Source organism: Triticum aestivum, chromosome 3B (assembly GCF_018294505.1).
Source record: "Triticum aestivum cultivar Chinese Spring chromosome 3B, IWGSC CS RefSeq v2.1, whole genome shotgun sequence".
Lineage (NCBI taxonomy): Eukaryota > Viridiplantae > Streptophyta > Magnoliopsida > Poales > Poaceae > Triticum > Triticum aestivum.
In genome coordinates this window covers 90140397-90165088 of record NC_057801.1, presented here as the reverse complement: position 1 = coordinate 90165088, position 24692 = coordinate 90140397, and the positions used below count along the sequence as shown (strand labels likewise).

Genomic DNA, 24692 nt, shown 5'->3' with positions numbered 1-24692 from the left:
ATCATGGCACTCGGGCCCTAGTGACAAGCATTAAGCATAGCAAAGTCATAGCAACATCAATCTCAGAACATAGTGGATACTAGGGATCAAACCCTAACAAAACTAACTTGATTACATGATAAATCTCATCCAACCCATCACCGTCCAGCAATCCTATGATGGAATTACTCACGCACGGCGGTGAGCATCATGAAATTGGTGATGGAGGATGGTTGATGATGACGACGGCGATGAATCCCCCTTTCCGGAGCCCCGAACCAACTCCAGATCAGCCCTCCCGAGAGAGATTAGGGCTTGGCGGCGGCTCCGTATCGTAAAACACGATGAAAATTTCTCTCTGATTTTTTTCTCCGCGAGACGGAATATATGGAGTTGGAGTTGAGGTCGGCGGAGCCTCAGGGAGCCCACGAGACAGGGGGCGCGCCTAGGGGGATGGGCGCGCCTCCCACCCTCGTGGACAGGGTGTGGGGCCCCTGGTCTTGATTCTTTCTCCAGTATTTTTTATATTTTCCAAAAAGTGCCTCCGAGGATTTTCAGGACATTCCGAGAACTTTTGTTTTCTACACATAAAACGACATCATGGTAGTTGTGCTGAAAACAGCGTCAGTCCTAGTTAGTTTCATTCAAATCATGCAAGTTAGAGTCCAAAACAAGGGCAAAGGTGTTTGGAAAAGTAGATACGTTGGAGACGTATCAACTGCGGGCACGGGAACAGCGGCTGGAGGTGATCAAAGTGGTCATGCTTTAGAGTTCACAGAATATGCTCAGTTCTTTTGCTACAATTGTGGGGATCCTGGACATCATCGAGCTATGTGTGAAAACCCCAAGAAATGTTTCATTTGCAAAGCTACAGCACACCAAGTGGATGCATGCCCTGTCAAGAAGAGGCCTCACCAAGTGGCAAAATACATTGGGAGTGCTGCACCAGGGTTAGGCTTCTATCGTATGGAGGCTGCTGACATGGGGGTGAACTCAATTGGTGTTTTGAAGAATTGTGGTGTGGTCTACATTGAGGAGGGTGAGATCAGTAAAGAGGAGCTGGCTAAAGAATTCTCATCAATATATAAGACTAATTGGCCATGGCAGATTAGGAGCTTGGATGAGTGGTCATACCTGGTTATGTTTCCTCCACACATATCTATGGAACAGGTGGCTGGATACCCATGTTTTGGTCTTACAAAAAAAGATGTAGTTATTAATGTGGAGGTCTGGAAAGAAGAGCTAGGAGACATGGAAGAACCGACTGAGGTCTGGATTCAAATCAGAGGATTACTTCCCAGGTGGTGTGAATGGGCTGTGGTGGACCAATGCACATCCTCCTTTGGTCTACTCTTGGACATGGACTGGCAAGGGATGTTCCAGAACATGTTTGATTTTGTTAGGGTAAAAGTCCACTATAGGGATCCCTCTAAAATCCCTACAGAAAGAATGTTTGAGATGGAAGGCAGAACCTTTAAAGTGAAATTTGCTGTGGAGGTCCCTGTGGGGGATAGTTCAAGCAATGTTCAGAGCTCTGAGGCAAGGAAAGATGGAGATGAAGATGCAAGTGAACATGAAAACATGGAAACTGATAGAAGAGAAAATCTGGGAGGGGGAGCTAATAAATCTGGAGGCAAGCAAAATAATGCTGACACCTATCCTGCAAGAACTGCTAGTAAAGGGAGTGGAAATTAGAAAAAGGTAGTGATGCAGGGAGAGGGTGATGGAATGATTTCTGGAGGAAAGATCATAGAGTCTGAAGATTTGTGTGATGCTGGACTGGACTGTGGGGTGATTTTGACTGAAGGAGAACATGATAAAGAAGTTACTACCTTCATATTCACTGAGTTGCAGATGTTAGTGGAAGAAATAGAGTCTGGAGGACTTGATGTTGACATGATGGGGAAAGAAAACACTGATGTTGACATTGATCAAGAGGTAGAGAAGCTATCTGCTGAGGGTTTTAGGCTAGAAATGAGTAAGGTCAGTGCAGGACAGCAGAAACAAAATGTAGGTGCAGAAAAAGAGGGTAGAGTAATTGTGGAGGACACTGTGGCACATCATGATTTGGAAGATGTGTTGCCTTATGACATTTTGCCTGACTTTGGCAGTCTGGAGGCATTCAGTGATAGCTTCAAAAAGCAGGTTGCTGGAGAGAAAGGAAAATCAGGAAGAAGGCAAAAGAATTGGGGGCCAATACAAGCAACAAGGAAGAGTGCTAGAGTGGATAGTTCTCAGAATATTGTGGAGAAAGCTAAGCTGTTCAAGATGAAAAAGAATCTGGAACTGCCAAAAACCATGAAAGGTATAGCTTCAACCAATCCTTTTAATGTTCTTCCAGTAGATGAGATTTTAGATATGACTGACTCTGTGGGAGTCCAAACTAATGAGAATTTAAATGATGAAAAACAGGGTGCCAGTAGTAATAGAGAGTGTCTTGTTACTAGCATACTAGAGGTTGGTAGCTCTAGTAGAACAGAAAGTGAAGATGGGATGGGGGATGGTCCCCTGTCATTTCGAATAGATGGGGCAAGCACCCCAATAAAAGGTTTCAATGAAGTACATTTTCTGGAATATCAGGGGCATTTTAGCCCCTGGAAGAAAGAAATGTATTGAGGATTTAATTTGGCCTCTTAAACCTAGTTTTGTTGGTTTTCAGGAAACTAAGCAGCGGGATTTCTCTAGGAATTACCTCAAAAATTTAATGGGTAATAGAAACTTTAGTTGGAATCATCTCCCTTCTACTGGTTCTGTTGGAGGCATTCTGGTAGGGGTGGATGTTGATTGTTTTGAGGTAGTTAGCTGGGATATTAGAACCTTTTCTATTAGTGTTGTGGTTAAAGACAAAGTTACCAATTTAATTTCTAGGATTACTACTGTATATGGTCCCACCTATGATGATAAGAAGCAAGATTTCCTTTCAGAGCTTCACTCGCTTTTTTTGAATTGGGAGGGACCTGCTATTGTAGGAGGAGATTTTAACTCGTTAGATTCCAGGGGGATAAAAGTAATGGTAATGTAGACTTTAGGTGGGTAGATAGGTTTAATGCATGGATAGACATGTGGTCTCTGCTGAAGATTGATATGTCTGGTAGAAACTATACTTGGGGCAATAACCAGGAGAACATGATTATGTCTAAGATTGATAGGATTTTCTGTACCATTGAATTTGATGCCTCCTTTCCTATGGCTAGCTCTAGAGTGCTACCTAGGGTTGGAAGTGACCATACTCCAGTAGTTTGGGAGTCTGGGGTGGAGCAGAGGAGTAGGAAAAGTAGTTTTAAGTTTGAGAAATGGTGGTTTACTAGACCTTATTTTAAAGCTCTGGTTAGTAAAGCTTGGGCTAGTAGATGTAATTCTTGTAACCCTGTTGATGTTTGGCAACATAAGGTGAGATCATTTAGGAGATTGGCTAGTGGTTGGAGTAGGAATATAGAAGCGCTACTTAGGAAGAATAAAAAAGATCTTATGATGGAGTATGATACTTTGGATGTTAAAGCAGAGTAAGGAGAGTTGTCGGTGGATGAACATAACAGGATGAATGACATCCTTAAGGAACTCAATGAGTTGTGGCTTGTTGAGGAAATTAAGGCTAGACAACGATCTAGGGATAGAGATATAGTAGAAGGAGACATGAATACTGCATATTTCCAAGCAGTGGCTAATCAAAGGAGGAGGACAAAACTGATCCATGTGTTAGAGGGGGATAATGGCCCTGTTACTGATAATGAAGAGATGAGTAAGATTGTTGTGGATTATTATAAAATTTTATTCAAATGGGAGCCTAGACCTAATATTAGGTTGAAAGCTGATTTTTTCACTGAAGGTGAAAAGGTTACTATAGAGGAAAATGCTGGACTAGAGGCTAGATTTTTTGTAGAAGAGATTAAAACTGCTGTAATGGGCTCCTACTCTGATGGAGCACCTGGGCCTGATGGTCTACCTTTTATGTTTTACCAGGAATTTTGGGATGTAGTTAAGGATGATTTAGTCAAGATGTTTGATGCTTGGTTTGATGGCAACTTGGATATTTTTAGGATTAATTTTGCTATGATTACATTGATTCCTAAAGAAAATGAGGCTAGAACTATGAATAAGTTCAGACCTATTAGTTTGTTAAATTGCTCTTTTAAGATTTTCACCAAGGTGTTGACCAATAGGTTAGCACTCATAATTGGGAGACTGATCTCTGAGAATCAGTCTGCTTTTGTGAGGGGAAGATTTATTTTGGAGAGTGTAGTCATAGCTCATGAGATAGTGCATGTTGTGCACTCTACTAGTAGGAAAGGTTTGGTGTTTAAAATTGATTATGAAAAAGCTTATGATAAAGTGAATCTAGATTTTCTATATGAAGTTCTAGCGAGTAGGGATTTTGGACCTAGGTGGCTAGGTTGGATTAGAAGTCTGACTGAGAATAGCTCTGTGGGAGTCAAACTAAATGGATAGGAGAGTGACTTTTTCCTTACTGGAAAAGGCCTGAGGCAGGGGGGCCAAGTATCCCCTCTTCTCTTTAATTTAGTGGTGGATGTGTTCTCCAGGATGCTGGTGAAAGGAACACAAGCTGGTTTAGTGAGGGGGTTATGCCCTGAACTTGTTAGGGGGGGTGTCATGTGCTTGCAATACGCTGATGATACCCTTTTGTTTTTAGAAAATGATAAGAAAGTAGCTCTTAATTTGAAGTGGATCCTAACTTGCTTTGAGCAGGTCTCGGGATGAGAATTAATTACCATAAAAGTGCCTTAGTTCCAATTAACATGGAAAGGTCAGAGCTGGAAAGCTTTATTGAGATCTTCTAGTGTATGGTGGGAGATTTCCCGATTAAGTATCTAGGTATTCCTCTTCATTATAACAGATTGAGTAGAGAAGATTTACAGTATTTGATAGACAAGACTCTTGCTAGGATTGCAGGATGGAGAGGGAAGTTATTGTCCTACTTAGGGAAGATCGCCCTGATTAAAGCTTGCCTAGCTAGTATTCCTCTGTATCTGCTATCCTTTTTTAAGTTTCCTAAATGGGCTATTAAACTGATTAACTCTCACATGGCAAATTGCCTCTGGAGTGATAGTGAAGGGAATCATAAGATTCACTTAGCCAATTGGGAGTCCATTTGCATGAAGAAAGACTATGGGGGCATGGGGGTCCTAAACCTGCAAGACATGAACTTGTGCTTGATTGGTACATGGGTTAAGAGAGATATTGCAGGAGAGGGCTCTCTATGGAAAAAAGTGGTAGATAGTAAATACAATACTAGAAACCTTAATATCCTATGTTGCCAGGATAATCACCCATCACAATTCTGGAAAAGCTTCATGTGGGCTTTACAGGCTGTGAAGTTTGGTTCTAAATGGAAGATAGGGAATGGGAGATCTGTTAGGTTCTGGGAGGACATTTGTCATGGAAATGCTCCTCCGGCTACCCAGTTTTGGGATCTGTATTTCTTGGTGCAAGAAAAGAACAAGACTCTTGCCGATCTATGGGATGGTGTTGAGCTTAGGTGTACTTTTAGAAGGACATTTTCTGATGATCTAATGGAACAATGGTTAGATCTATGTAGTATAGTTGAGTCGATTCATTTAGACGAGGAAGAAGATAGTTTGACCTGGCAGTATGAGTCGAAATGGGTTTATTCTTCTAAGTCACTTTACGCTATTGTCAATTTTAGGGGGGTACAACCAGTATTTCTTCCTGCAGTGTGGAATATCAAAGTACCCCCAAAAGTTCAGGGTTTCCTGTGGCTGTTTTCACAGAACAAAAGTATGACTTGTGATAATCTAAGAAAAAGAGGTATGGCAAAACCTTTAGAGTGCGTACACTGCAAAGAGATAGAGTCTGTTTATCATCTGTTCTTTAAATGTGTGGTAGATAGGATTGTCTGAAATGTTGTTTATAAGATATTCCAGATAGAGGTGATGGATTTTGAGTCGGTTGCTAGACGCTGGTTATGTAACAAGAAGAATCTGCATTTTAATTTGGTTTCTTCTGCGATCCTGTGGGGGTTGTGGAATGCAAGAAATGCTATTGTGTTTAACAGATGCTCATGGATATCTATGAAGCAGGTCCTGGGACCAATCTTTGGGTACCTGAGAGCATGGGCCAAGATATCCAAGGATCTGCAAGGTGGCCTGCTGGACAAGTTTCAGAAAGAATTGTGGGAGATCTTAAAGGTCCCGTTTGCGCTGGAGCCAGGCTAAGCCGGGAGATGCATGGCGTTGGATGTGGATCATGGAAGGCGTCGATGAATGGAGCTGAACACGGGGGCAGGACGTCGATGGAATACCAGAAGATGCATCCGGAGGAAGCTGATACTATACATGTTGTCTTCTCTGGGTTCTGATGTGCTCCCGTGGCCTTTCTTTCGCTGGTCGGGCCAAATAGTCAGTGCGAGTTTTGTGATGTAGCCAGGAGTCTGATGTAATAGTAAGAATATGTTTGTTTCGTGTTGGGCGTTGAGTGAGTTTGGATTCTGGCATGAGCCATGTAAGACCTGGTTTTGGCTTCGCTTTCTTAATGAAAATGGAGCTGGGGGGAGGCCGCTGATCATCGAAAAATAATTACCCCAGAATAAACTGGGGGTACGTGGAGGCCTGGGTTTAAAAGGGGTAAACCCAGAGCCCATCCCAAGTCCTATAATAAACCTAATAAACCTAGGAGCCCAAGTCTTCCCGAAAGATCACCACGGCTCATTTCCTCGTTCCTCCAGATCAGCGGCGACATGGGGAAGGCCGCAAGGGCAGCAGGAGCGACGCCTCCACGCCGCCGCCGCCGCCGCCGCCTCCCGGAGGAGATCATCGTCTGGGAAATCCTCGTCCGCCTGCCCCCGCAATCTCTCCTCCGCTGCCGCGCCGTCTGCCGCGCATGGCGAAGCGTCACCTCCAAGCGCCGCTTCCTCCTTGCTCACCACGCCCGCCAGCCCGCCCTCCCCATCTTCCACGGCAGCGACGAGATCTTCGGCGTCCACTACCACAACATCCGCGTCTTCGACCACCGGGCTGACGGCGGCGACCTCGACACTGTCGCCCGGTTCGACGATGCCTTCGATCTGGAGGCCTCCTGCGACGGCCTTCTCGTGCTCTCCAAGTTTGACGACGCGGATGACTCTTGCGCCTTCTCCGTCTGCAACCCGGCCACGCGTGAGCACGCCTCTCTCTGGTGGCCATCGTCGGACTTTGACATCTTGGGGATGTACCAACACCGGCCTACCGGCAAGTACCGGCTGCTGCTGTCTGTCTCCGTAGAATCGTACAAAGGCAAGATCTGCTGTTATGTCTTCCCATTGGGCTCCACCAACCCACCGAGGTTCATCGCGTGGTTGGAGACGACGCCGGATTGCCTGGACGTACCTGTCCTGGTACGCGATAGCCTGCATTGGTACTCGAGTGAAAGCAAGCCACCGAGTGACAACAAACCGGTAGTGGTATTCGACACCATAGCTGAGTCGCGTTCCGGAGGATGCGTGCTCCAGTTGCTCCAGTTATCGACGACGCACATATCTTCGACATGGATGGCACGCTTGGCATGTACAGGCGTAATGCCGGGAAACGAAAGGAAACCGTTGATGTATGGGTGCTGCGGGACTATGAAAGTGAGGTTTGGGACAAACGGTACCGAATCAAATTGCCGCTTGCGGAAATCAGGGACCAGTTTATGAACGACGATGACTATTGTCTGGATGTTGTTTCTGCGGATGGCGACGTGCTCGTGCTGCTCCTTCTTGGTCGGTATGTGATCCACGTTAACAGCGATGGTAAATTGCTTGAGAATTTCAATCTTGGTCGGGAGAACCTCTGTATGGCCAAATGTCGGCTCAAGCAAAGTCTTGTTCGGTGCAAAAAACTTCCGGCTCTAGAAGATTATGCTGTGAATGCTTCGCCTTGGTTGCCGAAACCTCCGTATCTCTAAATGTCTGCTCAAGCAAAGTCTTGTCCGGCATACATTTTTCCGGCTTTAGAAGGTTACGCTTTGAATGCTTAAGTATGTGAGCCTGATGGCCTCTTCTTTTTGAATTGATGATACAAGTTAATAAGTTATGATTAGAAGCTCTTATGTGGCTGCATGAAATCTATGCTTGTCTAAGTACCATTTTGGGCTAAAGTGACTAATGTATGTGTTGATGCTAAAATCAACAAGTCATTTTGCTCTGCTTTTGAAATATTTGCCAATAATCTGCATCATGTGTCTATTTTATTTTTATTGGGCTGAGGAATTGACTTTGCTTTATTTAATTTTTTATCTAGTGGTCTTCTTAATAGTCAGTATTTAGGACCCTCTGTTGTAGCTGACGATGGAAGGCAGATTTTCCTCCTTGTTGACTTGCAAGCTGCATCTGAATCTTAGAGCACCTTAGCGTATTGCTCATTAATATAAATGGTTGCAGTCAACTTCTCATTAATATAATAATCATTTTTCATCATGAATCAACTGTATCTGGTTATGTACTCCCTCCGTTCCTAAATATAAGTCTTTGGAGAGATTCCACTATGAACCACATACGGATGTATGTAGATGCATTTTAGAGTATACATTCACTCATTTTGCTCCGTATGTAGTTCATAGTAAGATCCTTACAAAGACTTATATTTAGGAACAGAGGGAGTAGTTCTTATGGAAACTAAGACACTTGCCATTACAGCGAGCATCCGACATGGTTATATTTATTCGTTCCGAGTTGTAGTGTTCTACTGGTACTGCAACCTGAAAAGGCTAGGAATACATTTTGGTGCTTCCATTCCATCCTCTCACACCGGCTTTCCGAACATTAGTTGGAGAACTAAACTTGTGCTGTAAACCAGGCCTGTTGTGTGACTGTGCAGTTGTAGGAGTAAGTTGTTTGAAAGTCACTCTGATCTGCCTGGATCAGATCCTTATTTATTGGAACTTGTAAAAGGAATTTGAAATTCCTCTTGATACTTATAAATTGATAGTGTGGTGCATGTCTTCTATATGATCAATTCATGCCAGTTTTCCAAGTACAGTTTCCATTGTTTTATGTCAACGACCAATTAGTTTTATGGTGGTGTTTCCTTTATACTTGTGCATAGATAGAAACCAACTCCTCTGTCTTTTTCACTTGCGAAATGTTTGTATATATGACATGCTAGATAAATGAAAGCTGGGAGCTCACTGATGAATGTGGCAGTGTTCTGTTCTGTGGAAGTTGTAAGTTGGGGCGCCGTGTCGATGACATGAATCATGACAGCATCAGGATTCAGAGCATGGGATGATGCCTGCAGGAATGGTTTGATTCTCGCTGCAATATCGAGCCACTTGGCTAGATATCAACAGCTGCAGCATTAGGAGTTCAGAACTTAGCCTCCAAATGAGCTCATCAGAGACATTTTATTGCCAAAGGAAATGCATTCAGTGCAAATGTTTCATACACCACGACCACCACCCATCACCTCACAGTGCAAGAAATAATCCAAGAAAAGGAAAAGCTGATGTCCACGGTAGGGTTTCACAGTTCCGTATGATGTTACATCTCAGGCCAAAAAAACAAAGAGATAGCACTGCTAGTTTGCTAAATTCTAGCTACTGAATTTTCCAGACGAAACCGGGTTATTCCGGGGGAATGACAACGCTCCTTCCTCGCTCCACGACGCGCTCCAGATCCGCGAACCAGAGTTTCAGCAGCGATTTCTCTCTTGCGATGCTCTCAAGTTTCGGCTTCAGGTCCTCGATGCTCTGCTGCATCGTCAGGATCTCAGCTTCATGTCTGAACTTGTCCTCCGACAGCATTTCGGCGGCATGGACGAGCTCCTGCCTCTGCCTTTCGGCTTCGGCGTTCGCCTCCTCCAGCTCCTTCACCTGGTCCTCCACTAGAGACTTCTCTTCAGAAACTTTCTCCAGCTTGAGACTGGTGATCCGGTTCATTTCTTGCAGCTTTCCTACCTCTGTGCTGTTGGTGGACTTCTCCTGCAACAGCTTCTCGGACGCGGTGGCAAGCTCTTGCCTGTACTGGCTGATCTCGGCATCACTCTCGGATATTTTGTCGTTGAAACGCCGTCTAGCTGAAGTCATCTCTTCCTTCAGACTCACAATTTCAGCTTCCAGTCCCTTGTTTTGTTCCAGCAGCCTGGAGTGCTCTTCTGACAAAATTGCAGCGTCTTCGAGCCTCCTTTCAAGATTGTTGATCTCCACTTGTGAAGATTGTAGCTTCTCCTTAGTTGACACGAACTCTCCATCAATGTCTCTAATTTTGGTAGCATGATCGGCGCCATTTCCATTTTCCTTATAATCGCAATGGCACCTCAGGATCCTCTCCTCGAAAACCTCGAGCTTTTCGTTTGCGTCAAGCAGCTTCCGGTTTGCCGCATTGAGATCATCCTCGAGCTCGAGAACTCTCTGGTGCAATGTGTAGGTAATGCCATCATCCTCACCATCTTCAGACTTCATGTCAGATTCTGACTGTGAAGCTGACCCAGGCTCCTTCCTTGAGGACGGTGAGTCATTGCTCTTGTTACTCAGAAAGAAATTGAAACCGGCGGCTCTAGGGCTCTGCTCCCTTGTCCAGGACTTCTGGGGCTCAGGAGATGGTGTGGGCGACCTTTGCAGCTCTGAACCGAACTCAGAACCGGATAAAGATCCTTGGGACTGCATCCTTGAAGGGATGTTCTTGCGCAGTTCACCGGTAACATTGTCGTAGCGCTCAGCTAAAGCGCGGTACATCCGGTAGAAGTTCTCGACATGGGTAACGAGGACTGGGCGCCTCTGATAATACATTTGAGCTTTCTTTGCAAAGGAGTCGCCATCTTCCTCAATAAGCTGCACCATTTCCTTCACTTGCTTATCCATTTCTGCATATTTCAGTTCAGTGAAAGCTTAGATAAGGCTACTTTTAAAGAATAACAGTGATAACATACAGAATTGATAACAGTAGCATGGACAACACCTCAAACAACTCAACTACAATCTATCTGCCCAATCCAGTAAAGTGAGTAATAAAAGAAAAACTTGAAGGCAAGAGCAACAAAAGTAAAAAAATAAATATAAATAAAAGGAGTAATTGTCAAGGAAAGTATCATCACTTCTGCTGTATTTCACAGAAGGCTACCACACCAAAACCTAAAATAACAGGAATAACCATCAAAACTTCTGCTGTTTTTCATTTACTCAGCTGCTAATTCCTAGTCATTAGCTCCACGAACAATCAGATGGTGCTACTGTACCATCGACAATATATGTACATCAAAAGCACCTGAAAGATAAGAAAGTAGTGTGTTGTAGACTTGTACTTACTTTGTTTTATTGTTATTCATTTATGCTCATTTCAGTGCAACATACAATCAGACATTGTACTGTACCTATACATGCATTGACAGTATATGTTTACTAGCAAGTACTAAGAAAAAAAATCATATAGAAAATTGTCTAGGTATAATCTCAGCTTACCTTCGAGGTTTTCTGCAAGCCATTTTGAGTTCTTGGGGCTAATGTGACTATCCCACCACCATGAATGGCGCTTCCTGGATGGGTTCCTTTCCAAAGGCGGCTTCATTTTTCACAAGTCTTCAAGAAGATCTGGAAGTTTAGCAGATTCAAGCACTAAATGGAAAGGGGAAATGTGTATGGTTAGGAATGAAAACTATGCGTTTGTTCAATCAAGGAAGAAAAATAAGGAGTGATATTTGAACTTCCCAAATCATAAGCATCAGGGTGAAGTATAGCACTGCGAAATGAATACACTATACCGCAGCATAAATCAATAAATCTACAATAGGTATGGATAAGCATGTGAATGGCAACAAAGCCAGCAGCCACTCATTCTAGTCCTTGTTAGTTGGATAATAAGTTATTTCCAATTTTTACTAACGGCATCCCATTGGCGTCTAGTAGTACATTCGTGTAATAAAATCTATGTCCTCGAGAAATAAATGCTTAAATCTCATCTGTGATGAACTAGAAGAAACGAACAAGAAATTGCATATCTGGTCAGACCATCAGGTTAATGGATCAGATTGAGTTACATGTGCAACAACAAGACATGAGCAGCATATTTACTTACTGTGGTATCAAGGATAACCCTTTTTTACCAAACAGAGAAGCAAGGATTCAGCAGGCGGCTTTCACTGTTCCATCCATTAAGAAATAAGCGTGTGGGTCAAAACAGGGGTGGGCATATAACCAAGATCAGATCAAAAGATAATAGCATCCCTGGAGAAACGATGCAAGATCTTTGGTTGGGACTTGGGAGCAGCCATCTCTCCAGAAACAGCAACTAAGCATGGCTTGAAGAAACTGGAAAAGATTCCAGATGAGCAGGAAGCATCAAGAGCAGAATCTCACCTGAGAAAAGAAGCCCTTCTCCCCCTTCAGAGACGCAGGTCGTCAGGATCCTGCACCAGAGGCGCCAGCTCTGTTCATGGCTTCATGATGACCAAATCTGAGCACTACACGGACAGGCAGGGGATAGAAAGAAATCAAGAAGAGGCCAGGAACAAGTGGCTGGAAGATTTATGCTCGGGTCAATGCTTGAAGCAAACGCGTGAGAGTCTCCAGCCCAGAGAGAGCTTGGAAGATGCAAAGGGGCACGAGACGGTGGCACATGACCAAGTACTACTGCCCACCTACTCCTACTCCTATGCGTATTACTGCTACCTGAAGGATCCAAGATCCACCGCTGCGCCCAGAGAGAGAAAGTCTCAACCTTTTTGTTCACACTCGTGGTGTAGGTACAGTGTTCTCAATCTCACAGGATCAGAAGTGATTTGAAAAATCTCTTCAGAAAAGCAAAAAAAAAAAAGGAGATGGAAGCTAGCTAGCACAGGGATGGGACAAAATAGGCAAGAAATAAATAAATGTCACATGGTGTCACCGGCCATGTGCTGCGTGCGGTCAAGATTGCACGGCTGCGGGAGATGGGGTTGAATTCTTGCCGTAGAAATGAATAAAATGCGTGAGCAGAAGAAGCAAAGAGAGGAGTAAAAAAAGAGAAACAAAATCGTAGCAAGCAAGAGAGGTCTGCTGCTCCTTGTTACCTTCCAAAACTTGGCCTTTGCTCAAAGCTTTCTTGACAGATAAACAGAAGGAAAAGGTCTTGCATAGTAACTTATGAACAGAGAAGTATCAAGAAACCAGTTGCGATGTATAGCAATCGGTATGAAGGGATGAACAAGTCAGAAAAAAAGGAACTTGATTCGCAGGAAAAAAAAAGGTCAAAGAAAAGGAAAAGAGATTTACCGTTGGATCACTGGATCGGACGGCTGATGTTTGCAGCTCCAATAATGAATTAACTGGCTGCCAGGAACGTAGGGTAAGCAGGCTTAAACAGGCATCAATGAGGGAGGTTGGCCAATTAAATGGGCAAGAAACTGAATGTCTGAAAGCCTGAAACTTGCAGGTGAGTAAAGTGCAGGCCGTGAAAACTGACGCTGAGCCATGTGAAGCTTCTGAATTCCTGATCTCCGGGGCATTAAAAGAATCGGTTAAACTAATGGTCCAATCCCTGCACACATCTCCTTGTATTTTAGTGGATGTGCTGTCTCCCATTTTAGTGGAATTAAAAAATACAGTATGCCTAAGTTGTGATAATTATGCCGTGTTTCTGCCACGGAGTAAACTTCTCTTGCAGCTTCCAAGAATGCAGTCATCTCCAAAACTTTCGAGAATGCACTATGTAAGCTTTTCTAGAGCAAATCATGGAGAAAGGTAAGGTCAGCAGCTCAAGGCATGGACTGGTCACAGAGACAGAGACAGCAGACAGCAGACAGGTGGTCATGGCTGCCACCTCCATCATTTCTGCCGTAATCTCTGAACTGGTCTTGCTTCTCAGCACTCTTGCTACCCTTTTGAATACAATTTCAGACTTCTGGGACAATAGAAATAGAAGGGCAAGTTCACAACAGCACAAGGAGATCCAAAAGGCAAATTAGTCGATAGATATGCGAATTCAAATTAGATCATATGAGGCTCATTAAATGGCAAAAAAGAAAAACAATGAGCCATGTCACAGGTTTGCAGCAATCAAGTTCATCAGGATTTGAAAGAACAAACACAGCAATCATCTTCAGACTCACGGCAACAACGGGCAGATTGATTGAAAAAGGAATGGCATAATGGTCCAAAATATATTACATCACACACAATAGACGGTACCAGTAGCTGAAGCAACTACAGAGCACAAGCTTTACCAAGACTCCTAAGGAGTAGACCGAAGCTACATGAAGAAAGGGGAAGGGGAAAGGGATGTTTACATTACATTGACATACTGACTTTAGGCATCCAGAGAGAAGAGGATCCAGCAAGCTGCTGGCTGGCTGATCACGTTGCCATCACCATCGGCCTCTTGTGGCCCTGCAGAACTTGCCGGAGGTGCTGATACCCGTCGCGGTAGTGCTCGAGCGAGAAGCACAGCTGCCTGATTGCCTCCCGCTTCCCCTCTGCACTGTCAAAGGCCATGAGCTTCTGCTTCTCAACCTCTTCCTCGAGCTCACAGACCCGTGCACGCAGGTCTGCCACGGACTTCCGTGCGGCATCTGCCTCTGCAATCACTTGCACATGCTCCAGGTGCAGCTGATGCAAGTGGCTATCCATCTCCTTCATCTTTTCATCACAAGTCGCGAGATCACTCAGCAAACCAGACACCTTATTATCAACTGCAGCTTTCTGTGAGGACAGTAACTCGAGCTCTGTCTTAAGATTGGCAATATCTTGCTTCAATCCAGAGATCAGCTTCTCACTCTCAGCAGATGCTTCTGCCTTTTCGGCATGAAGTTGCTTAAGCTGCGCCTCTGTGGATGACAACTTGTCTTCAAGAGAAGCATTAGCTTCTGACAGTTGTAGGATCTCAGCATCAAGAGAGGACTTCTCAAGAGAGGATTTCTCCAACTTACTAGCAATGGCATGTTCCAGATCCTTGACACAGCCCTCCAACATCGATTTCTCTTGAAGTGTTCCTTCCAGATCAGCTTTGAGTTTCTCAATTCTAGTTTGTAGCTCCACTGTTTCAGCCCTCGAATCCTCCAACTCCCTATGAACTTGCTCAAACTCGATAGCACGTTCCTCGAGCACTCTCTTCTCATTTGAATCATTTTCCAGTCTTGCTTGCAGATCCTTGATTACCTTTTGTAGCTTCTTAATTTCGGCAGATGAATCATCTAAGCTGTGAGATGTTTGTTCAAGCTCCATAACCTGTTCCTCAAGCTGCAACTTCTCTTCCGACAGTTTTGCCAAGTTTCCTTCCAAGTTCTTGACCACTTCTTGGAGCTCTCTGATTTCAGTCTCAAGGGTAGACTTATCATAGGTATACCTCTCAGATACTTCCTCAAGCTCCCGCTTGCATTTCTCAATTTCAAGGTCACGATATGAAAGTTGGGCCTCATGATGCTTAGCTGCTAAGGCCATTTCTCCTTTTAATTCCTCGAACTTGTACTTGTTTTCCAGAACTGCAGCTTCCAAATCCTCCTTTTCACTGCTAATTCCTTTGATACTCTCCAATGAACGGATCTTTTCTTCAAGATCCTTCTGAAGGCTGTTGATTTCTGATTGCGAAGCTAGCAACTTCTCTTCAAGGTTTTCACATTGGCACCGCATATTCTTTTCCTCGAGTGCCTCAAGTTTCTCCATTGCTTCCTTGAGCTCATCTTCTAGCTCAATAACTCGTTCGTTCAGTGCATCAGTAATCCCATTGCCATTCTCTTGGTTCGCTTCATCAACCTCAGAATCAGAATCAGAAGAAGAAGAAGATGATGATCCATCACTTCCCTTTTTACCCTTCTGTTTTGGGGTCTTCTTTTCAGACTCAGGAGATGCGGGAGTAGACTGTGCCTCAGAGTCAGATTCAGATATACCTGAGCCCTGTGATTTGAGAGATGATGGCATGTTTTTTCGTAGTTCCCCAGTCACATTGTCATAACGCTCAGCAAGAGCACGATACATACGGTAGAAATTTTCAACATGGGTGACAAGCAAAGGCCGCCTTTGGTAATACATCTCAGCCTTCTTTGCAAAAGAATCTCCTTCATCCTCAATGAGCTTCAGCATCTCTTTAACTTGCTTATCCATCTCTGTTTGTTCAGAAAAGGTTGCAAGTGTAAATAGATTGCAGGATGAAACATCAGAGCATGAAATTTCCATGGTGCTAAAGATAGCTACTCCTAGCAAGTGACAGAAGTATCTGGTACATAAGCAATTGAAGAAACAAGAATAGAGTCATTACCTTCTAGATTATCAGCTAGCCATTTGTTGTTTTTGGGACTAATATGACTGTCCCACCACCATGAATGGGCCTTCCTTGTGGGCATTCTACTCATACGCTTCATTCTCACGATAAATAGGGAATCTTGTAAAAGGTAGACCTAATCATGAGATGGAGGCAAAAATGAGAATGTGAAACATACAAGTTGATGACTCTTGTGCTAAAGGGTGATCTGCAAGACTGCAATTAAAAAAACACTTTCCTCGTAATATGTGGTGAAATTAGGGGGGAACAAAAAAGAAGCTTGCAAGGTTAGCTTATGGCTAGATTACCAGAATACCATTGCAAGTATTTGTGACAACAGAAAACAAGAAGGCACGGCCTGAGTACACCCATAAGAATAATAGATGGAAAGAAAGAAAATATCCAAAATGCATAAAATTAAAAACCATGAATGGTATGAAGTATGAAGGTTTGCACCGCCTATGTATAGAAAAGTACTAGTTCACTCTATTCAAGAGGAAGAGGGAAAGGACTATGCAAGGCAACCTCCATAATGCAGAGACCAGAAAACTGATTAACTACCAAGAAGATGCGGCCTATCATTATTCATGCGTAAATCATGATCTTATCAGCCAATCATGAAAAACTATTACAGTGAAATTGATCGAATATTGTGGGTACCAATGTTAGTTGGAGAGCTAATTCATCATAGAAGCATGGCCGGACTTGGTTATCAGCTTATCACACACCACAGCGCAAAAGATGTGGCAACTACCTGTCCCTTGTTAGGTCAGAGCAGAAGCATAATTCAGTGAACTCAGAATAAATTCAATCACAGGCAAGGACATCACATTTGTCCTGACCCCACACGGATCAAAAGGCCAGGGTTCAAGGTGAAATTTGAAACTGCAGTTGAGCTGTAGTCAACTTCTATCCAACCAATAATTGAGGCCAGCCAAGTTTAATAGTACAAAATAATATTTGTCTGTCAACCACAAAACATGGCCTGGCTTACACCTAGGTGGACACATGCAGCCATGGGGTGAGGTCAGGAATCAACATACGACAACTCAACTAGTAAAGTGTATTGTCAACTAGTACATTTTCAAGTCGTGAAAGGACAGATACACCTATCTTGGATCTCAGTAAATTGTATAATACTTCCATTTCTTGCTGGCAATTTTGCCATGCATGTGAAGACGGCAATAAGTAACCATGACCAACAGCTAGGCATGCAAATAAGCGTTATTACAAATAATTTGCCAGGCCCGCTCGTGGTGGACCCAGACAAACCCAGCAAGAAATCCAATCATGTTTAGCTATTTCTAACTTTAGAGCAAAATTCCATTCTCACAAACAACTGACCATAAGTAATGGCCATAATAAAAGGACTAAAAAAGACAATATGTGTAAAGATCATGGATCAAAAACCATGCAGAATTAATTCAAGCAACGCGGATTGACTGGCCTATGGTTGTTCTTCCTTACAACAATGCCGCCAGGTACTACTGGTGCCCGGCTGGTATTGATTTGAAAATAGAATGAATCCAAAGCTATTGCGGGTCAATGGGCATATGCACCAGCTAACGGCCAGGCAATTTTACTTTTTTATTTTTTGGTGCACAGCTAAGGTGGCCACAGATACGCATGTTCTGGAACCAACCTACCTAGCGACGACGCAGTCTCACGTGGCCAAAATTCGCGTTCAATCAGGGCGATCTCCGATAGTAGGAAGGAGCTATCCTGGAAGCATGCCACGGTTGGCTCTGCCTGCTTCAGGAGGGAAACTCCGTAACCGTAATGGCGACATCTGAGCAACCTGGAGCGAATCTTGTAGGAAGGAATTGCGAAAAACTGGAGCAGAACCAACTACTTTGGCTTGGCCAGCCGAAAGGGGGGTTGGGCTTACACCGAAAATGAAAACATTTCGCTCGTTTGCCGTGCTGTGATGCATGAACTGTAGTAGTGCTTGAAGTTTTTTCTTTCCTGTGACCATGGACTGACGGGGCGGGCATGGAGTGAACGCTAAGCGAGAGTATGCGCGCACTGCACAGCGTATGCGGCGAAAAGAAAATAAAAATCAAGAGAAACGCGTCGCCACCCATCGCCATCTGGAGCGGCCCCGCCCCGAGGGACGAGCGAAGGGGAGGAAATCGCGGATCGAACGAGCGGTTAACGAGTGGTCGTGAAGAGCTAGGCTGGGACGAAGGGACGAACGAACGAAGTCGGCCGCGGAATCAACCGGAACCGGCACCATGTCGATCCGTCTCCGGGCTCCTGCATCTGGCAGCAGAAGCCGCGGCAGGTAACACGGCTGGAGAGATAGGTAGGTAGATCGCGGACCAACAGATTAAGCAGGGAGGGCGGGGAGGGGAGGGCGCGGGGGCTGAGGAAATTTACCAGAGATGGGGATCCGCGCGGCGAGGAGGTCCCTGGTGGAGAGGAGAAGGGAGGGGAGCGGCGGAGTGAGTGCTTGCCGTCCACGGGCCTGATGGCTGAACCCGATCGTGCTCGAGCGAAGTGGACTGCTTTTAATACGACAGGGGGAGAGCGGGGCTGTGTGCTGTGCGGTGGAAGAAGGTGGGGCCCGGCCCTGCCCCCGCGCGAGAAATGACCGCGCTGCCCTCGCCCGTGTTTTACGTGGGTGGGTGGAAGTGGAAGACGCGCGACGACGACGATGACACGATGGGCGCGTCGGGGTCGCGGGGCAGGTGGGGGGTTAAGAGATGGATGGATTAAAACGCGTGGGACCACGGGATGACGGGCTAATCGGTCTGTTAATTAATGGGAACGGTGGCCAACTGGCCACCTGGAGCGGGGCCGCGGCCGCGCGAGGTCCACCGTCCACGGGGGGGCCACCCGGTCTCGTTTGAGCTTCGAAATTTGAATCCGGGTGACGCGCCGGGGGCTCGGCTCCTCTCCTCTCCTCTCCTGCGCATTGGATTCTTCTTGGCAGTGCGCCAGTGCCTTATTGCCTTAGAGCATCTCCAGCCGTTTGGTCCTCATGGCGCCGAAAAACTGCGGCCTGGGGGCGAGCCGGCACTAGTTCGGCCCCTGGGGGCGGCCTAGCTCCCAGTCACGCCCCAGCCGCCGCCCCCAGCCACGGCAAATTCAAACGTAGTACATTCCCGCGTCTAAAATAGACGCCACAATCCGGCGATCAAGCGGCCAGTAGACCGGCGGTCGGATGAAAGTTTGGCGTGCAAAAAATCAGAAAAGGACGGAAGCGTGCATCAGGCGGCGAGGTCGGCCTCCGGCGTCGGCGGAGTCGGCGTGTGCGGGCTTGACGGGGTCTCTGTGCTTGGCGGCGTGGCTTCTGTGCTGCGGGCAGTCTCGGCGTCATCATTGGTCAGGCTTGGCGGCGGCGTGTGCGTCGGCGTGGGCGTCATCGTCGCGGGCGTGGGCGTCGTCGTCGAGGGAAGCTGGTCCAGGATGAGGCCAACATGCGCCCTGTACCACGCCTTGACCGCCTCGTCGGTGCTGTGGAGCATGTCCGCCCCGCCCAGCAGGAAAGCCAGGTCGGTGTTCCTCTCTTCGCGACGACGTTGGTCCGGAGTAGGTCGAGCTTGACGGCGCTGGTCGACATCAACGCCGACCATCATGCCTCGGCCTTCTCTTCACGAAGGGCGGCCCGGACCTGTGTGTCGGCGAGGCAGTGCTGGATGGACTCCTGCACGCGAGTTGTGGCCGCGTCGGCGTGTTTCCCCTTCTTGGCACCTTTGTTGTCGTCCGGCCGCCCATCTGACGCACCCGGAGCCGGCGCGTCCGGCTTGTAGGTCTCCTTGGCCTTCTCGAGGGTGCGCCAGACTTCCGCCCACTTGTTGCACTTGTCAATGCGCTTGTAGACGTGGAGGTACTTGAACTCGGTGTCGTTGTTGCTCTGTCGATACAGGCCGAACATACGCAGCAACTCCGCGGGGATGAATAAATAGTTGGCAGGCGCACGGCGAAAAGAGGCGGGAGACCGGCGTGGCATACCTGATCCTCAATGCTAGCGTCGCTCTCCGGGCGAGCGGCGACCTCCTCGACGACCCCATGCCACTTGTTGCACGCCCCTGGATACGCCCCCAATGATTCGCCATCGCCTTCGACCCGCGCTGCATGTTAGACGCCTTTGAAGTAGGGGTTGACGAGATTGCGCTCGTCGAACTCGGCCTTGATGCGCGCCCAGTACGTCTCGATGCTCTGGTTTGCGCCGGTGGTCGGGTCAAGGCAGACGACTTTCCATGCTTCGGCGAGGCATTCCTCCTCCTTGGACGCCCACTTGATGCGCGGCTCACCTGGCCTGGCCGTCGCCTTCTTCTTCTTGCGCCTCGTCGCTGGCTCCTCCTCCTCTTCCTCCTCCTCCTCCTCCTCCTCGTCCTGCTCTTCCTGCTCCTCATCGCCGTAGATGTAGCCGAGCTCGCCGTCCATGCCGCCGCTGAGATCCACCGTCTCATCCGCGGTGAACCCGGGAGACGCGGCGGCCGCGGCCGAACCTTCCGCGATGATGTCGTCCATGTCGGTCTCGGTCTCGTCGGCGCTGCCGAGGTGCGAGAAGGGTAGTGCGCAACGGCGGAGAGGGGGCGTCGGGGAGGACGCGTACGCGGGCGGCGAGTAGTTGTATGGAGGGTACTGCACGCCGGTGAAGGTGGGCGAGGGCGTGCGCTGGGCCGGGTGTCCATGGGGGAAAGTGACGTTTGGGTTGAACCCACCATGCGCCTCCCCATCGGCGTAGCCCGGCGACCCCCATGGTTGCGGCGTCGGAGACCCGACGCCTTGATGTCCCCAGGGCACGTACTGCGCGTGGTTGCCGGGGGGATTCATCATCCCCGCGCGAGTCGCCTTAGCCTCGGCCTGGTCAGCGGCAGCGGCAGCGGCACCCGTAGCCGCTCGTGCCGCGTTGTCACAGGCCTTCTTGGCGAGGGCCCTGTTCCGCCGGTCGGCGGTGACAGCCTCCCGTCGCTGTACTTCCACCCTCCAGTCGGCGTTTGACATGCCCGCCGGCTTGGACGGCAGCGCCCTCGGCTTCCTCTGCTTCGGCTGGGCGGCGGCAGCAGCAGTCGCGGTTGCCGCAGTGCGGGAGACGACGTACTTCTTTGGTGGCATGTCGGCCGGCTGGGAGGCGAGCGGGAGGGAGAATGGCGGGAGGAAAGGAGAAAATGGGAGGGAAGGGGGAGTGAGGGAGTCCCGGACTAGGGGGTGTCCGGATAGCCGAACTACCATCATCGGCCGGACTCCAAGACTATGAAGATACAAGATTGAAGACTTCGTCCCGTGTCGGGATGGGACTTTCCTTGGCGTGGAAGGCAAGCTTGGTGATACGGATATGTAGATCTCCTACCTTTGTAACCGACTCTGTGTAACCCTAGCCCTCTCCGGTGTCTATATAAACTGGATGGCCTTAGTCCATAGGACGAACAACAATCATACCATAGGCTAGCTTCTAGGGTTTAGCCTCCTTGATCTCGTGGTAGATCTACTCTTGTAACCCACATCATCAATATTAATCAAGCAGGACGTAGGGTTTTACCTCCATCAAGAGGGCCCGAACCTGGGTAAAAACATCGTGTCCCTCGTCTCCTGTTACCATCCGCCTAGACGCACAGTTCGGGACCCCCTACCCGAGATCCGCCGGTTTTGACACCGACATTGGTGCTTTCATTGAGAGCTCCTCTGTGTCGTCATCGATAGGCCCGATGGCTTCTTCGATCATCAACAACGATGCAGTCCAGGGTGAGACCTTCCTTCCCGGACAGATCTTCGTATTCGGCGGCTTCGCACTGCGGGCCAATTCGCTTGGCCAGCTGGAGCAGATCGAAGGCTACGCCCCTGGCCGTCAGGTCAGATTTGGAAGTTTGAACTTCACGACTGACATCCGCGGGGACTTGATCTTCGATGGATTCGAGCCACAGCCGAGCGTGCCGCACTGTCACGTCGGGCATGATTTAGCTCTGCCGCTGGACAGTACCCTGGAGGCCGCACTCGAAACCACTTCGATCTTCAATTCAGAGCCAGCTCCGCAGATCGAGGATGGATGCCTAGACACCGCCTCGGGGGCTGCAACCTCTACGGCAATAGAGCCGAACACTGACTTTGTCCCTCATAAAGCTCGTGACTCCAAGGTGCCGGACTCCGGACCTCCCGCGCCCCCTCCAGTCGAATCCGATTGGGTGCCGATCATGGAGTTCACCGCGGCGGACATCTTTCAACACTCACCTTTTTGCGACATCTTGAGTTCGCTAAAGTACCTCTCGTTATCAGGAGAGGCCTGGCCGGACTGCGGCCAGGACGGTTGGGATGCGGACGACGAAGAAATTCAGAGCCCACCCACCACCCACTTGGTAGCCACTGTCGACGATTTAACTGACGTGCTAGACTACGACTCCGAGGACATCGACGGTATGGACGACGATGCCGGGGACGACCAAGAACCAGCGCCTAACGGGCGCAGGAAAGCCACCCCATCCCACAACATATGCATGGTGGACACACCAAAAGGAAGCGACAATGAGGAAAAACGGGACGTGGCAAAGGACAACTCCCCCAACAGACAAACAAAGCGGCGACGCAAGCGCCGCCCGAAGACCGGCATCGACAAAAACGGTACCCATATGGACCCGGCCCTAGAGCAGGGCGAAGCAGTGGACGACGCACACGTCAACAAGCAGCCAGCCGGACATGAACCGGACAAGCAACCCATCCCCGGCGAAGATGATCTCACATCACCAGAGCATATGAATCTCCATAACAGGCTCGTCGCCACTGCAAGAAGTTTGAAGAAGCAAAAACGGAAGCTCAAAACAGCGGAAGACACACTCAGAGTGAGATGGAGCAAAGTACTCAACACCGCAGGTAAATATGGCACTAATCACCAGACAAAGAGCTACCCGAAGCGCAAGCTGTTGCCCGAATTTGACGAGGCGGCCTTCGAGCCCCCGCGGTCAAAAAAGAAAGGGGCCGCCTGGCCGGATAGACGACCAGATGACAGGCCAAGAGCAACACGGGGCGCCACACACAAGCCGGCATATGATCAGCATAAAGATCTTCAGAAAAAGGATAACCCGGCCAGGTCTATCTATGGGCCAAAAAAGAAGACTCCAGGAAGTAACACAACTAGCCGAGCATTTGAAAGCAATGGCACACCCAAATACAGGGGCGCCGCACACCCACTATGTTTTACCGACGAGGTACTGGATCATGGATTTCTAGCGGGATTTAAACCCATAAACATAGAGGCATACGACAGAACAACAGACCCCGGAGTCTGGATTGAGGATTATATCCTACACATACACATGGCAAGAGGAGACGATCTCCATGCCATAAAATACCTTCCCCTCAAGCTCAAAGGGCCGGCCCGGCATTGGCTTAAAAGCCTCCCAGAAAATACGATTGGGAGTTGGGAAGAGCTTGAGGATGCGTTTCGAGCAAATTTTCAGGGGACTTATGTCCGGCCTCTGGATGCAGATGATTTAAGTCACATAACTCAACAGCCCGGAGAATCAGCACGCAAATTCTGGAACAGGTTCCTCACTAAAAAGAACCAAATAGTCGACTGTCCGGACGCTGAAGCCTTAGCAGCCTTCAAACACAACGTCCGAGACGAATGGCTCGCCAGACACCTCGGCCAGGAAAAACCAAGAACAATGGCCGCACTAACAAGCCTCATGACCCGCTTTTGCGCGGGGGAAGACAGTTGGTTGGCTAGATGCAGCACCAGCGACCCGAGTACATCCGAAATCAGGGATGGAAATGGGAAATCACGACGCAAAAAAGATCAGCGCCGGAACAAGGAGAATGGCCCAAATAGTACGGTGGTCAACGCCGGATTTAAAAGCTCTCGGCCGAACAACAAAACACTGCCCTTAAAGGATAACAGTGACGAGCTATCCAACCTCAACAAGATTCTAGATAGACTGTGTCAAATACACGGTACCTCCGGGAGGCCTGCAAACCATACCCACAGAGATTGTTGGGTCTTCAAGCAGTCCGGCCGACTTAACGCCGAACACAAAGGGCTCGACACACCAAGTGAAAGTGACGAAACCCAAAAGCAGCGCTCCGGAAACCAAAAGACTTTCCCATTAGAAGTCAAAACAGTGAACTGACTTCACGTGATAACATGCAGTGCGGCCCCTGCTATACCAGGACACCGTCCGCACACTGGGGATAGAACCCACCAAAATTCGCTATAGCAAGCACTTCCTTCAAAGGAGTGATGCCAGGCCTTTTTGCCAATTTTACAGGCTCTGTACCTCCGTCGCGAAAAGCTCACCCTCCATCACCCCATTTAGCAGTAGCCCTTAAGCACTACTGGGGCGTGCAGCTTTCGCCCGCTTTAATGCAATACCACATTACGCGTCTCTTACGCTTAAAAATGCCCGGTCCACGTGGCATATTCTTAAGACTCTAGGTGTCTCTCGACCACGGAGAATGTGCGGCTGCCTAGACAACCACACATTATTCCGACCTTGCAGGTCAAAGCCCCTAAAAATAGGTCATTTAGACCTCGGACATGGTTAGACGAGTCCGGCGTAATTTAACAAGGGGCTTCCCAGCCGCATACCCCTTTTTTTAGGGGGGCGCGTGCATAAAT

General features: G+C 47.7%; 2 protein-coding genes across 10 annotated transcripts; both read right to left on the bottom strand.

Moving 5' to 3' along the window:
- Nucleotides 1–9296: 9296 nt before the first annotated feature.
- LOC123068808 (protein NETWORKED 4A) lies at nucleotides 9297–12707 on the bottom strand. 9 transcript variants are annotated; one of them, XM_044491475.1, is made up of 5 exons: nucleotides 12574–12707; nucleotides 12262–12365; nucleotides 11981–12044; nucleotides 11368–11520; nucleotides 9297–10772 (listed from the first exon to the last, which is right to left on the bottom strand). In XM_044491475.1, exons 4-5 carry the CDS (start codon nucleotides 11471–11473, stop codon nucleotides 9535–9537), a joined length of 1344 nt encoding a protein of 447 aa, XP_044347410.1. In that variant the 5' UTR covers nucleotides 11474–11520; nucleotides 11981–12044; nucleotides 12262–12365; nucleotides 12574–12707; the 3' UTR covers nucleotides 9297–9534. The 9 variants fall into 9 exon arrangements, with proteins under 9 accessions (XP_044347410.1, XP_044347412.1, XP_044347414.1 ...); XM_044491477.1 differs by having other exon boundaries at nucleotides 11368–11496; XM_044491479.1 differs by lacking the exon at nucleotides 12574–12707 and adding an exon at nucleotides 11215–11279 and having other exon boundaries at nucleotides 12262–12557.
- Nucleotides 12708–14007: 1300 nt separating this feature from the next.
- LOC123068807 (protein NETWORKED 4B) lies at nucleotides 14008–18784 on the bottom strand. The gene is made up of 3 exons (XM_044491469.1): nucleotides 18515–18784; nucleotides 16133–16271; nucleotides 14008–15980 (listed from the first exon to the last, which is right to left on the bottom strand). The coding sequence occupies exons 2-3, from the start codon at nucleotides 16233–16235 to the stop codon at nucleotides 14236–14238; spliced, it is 1848 nt and encodes a 615-aa protein (XP_044347404.1). The 5' UTR covers nucleotides 16236–16271; nucleotides 18515–18784; the 3' UTR covers nucleotides 14008–14235.
- Nucleotides 18785–24692: the final 5908 nt, after the last annotated feature.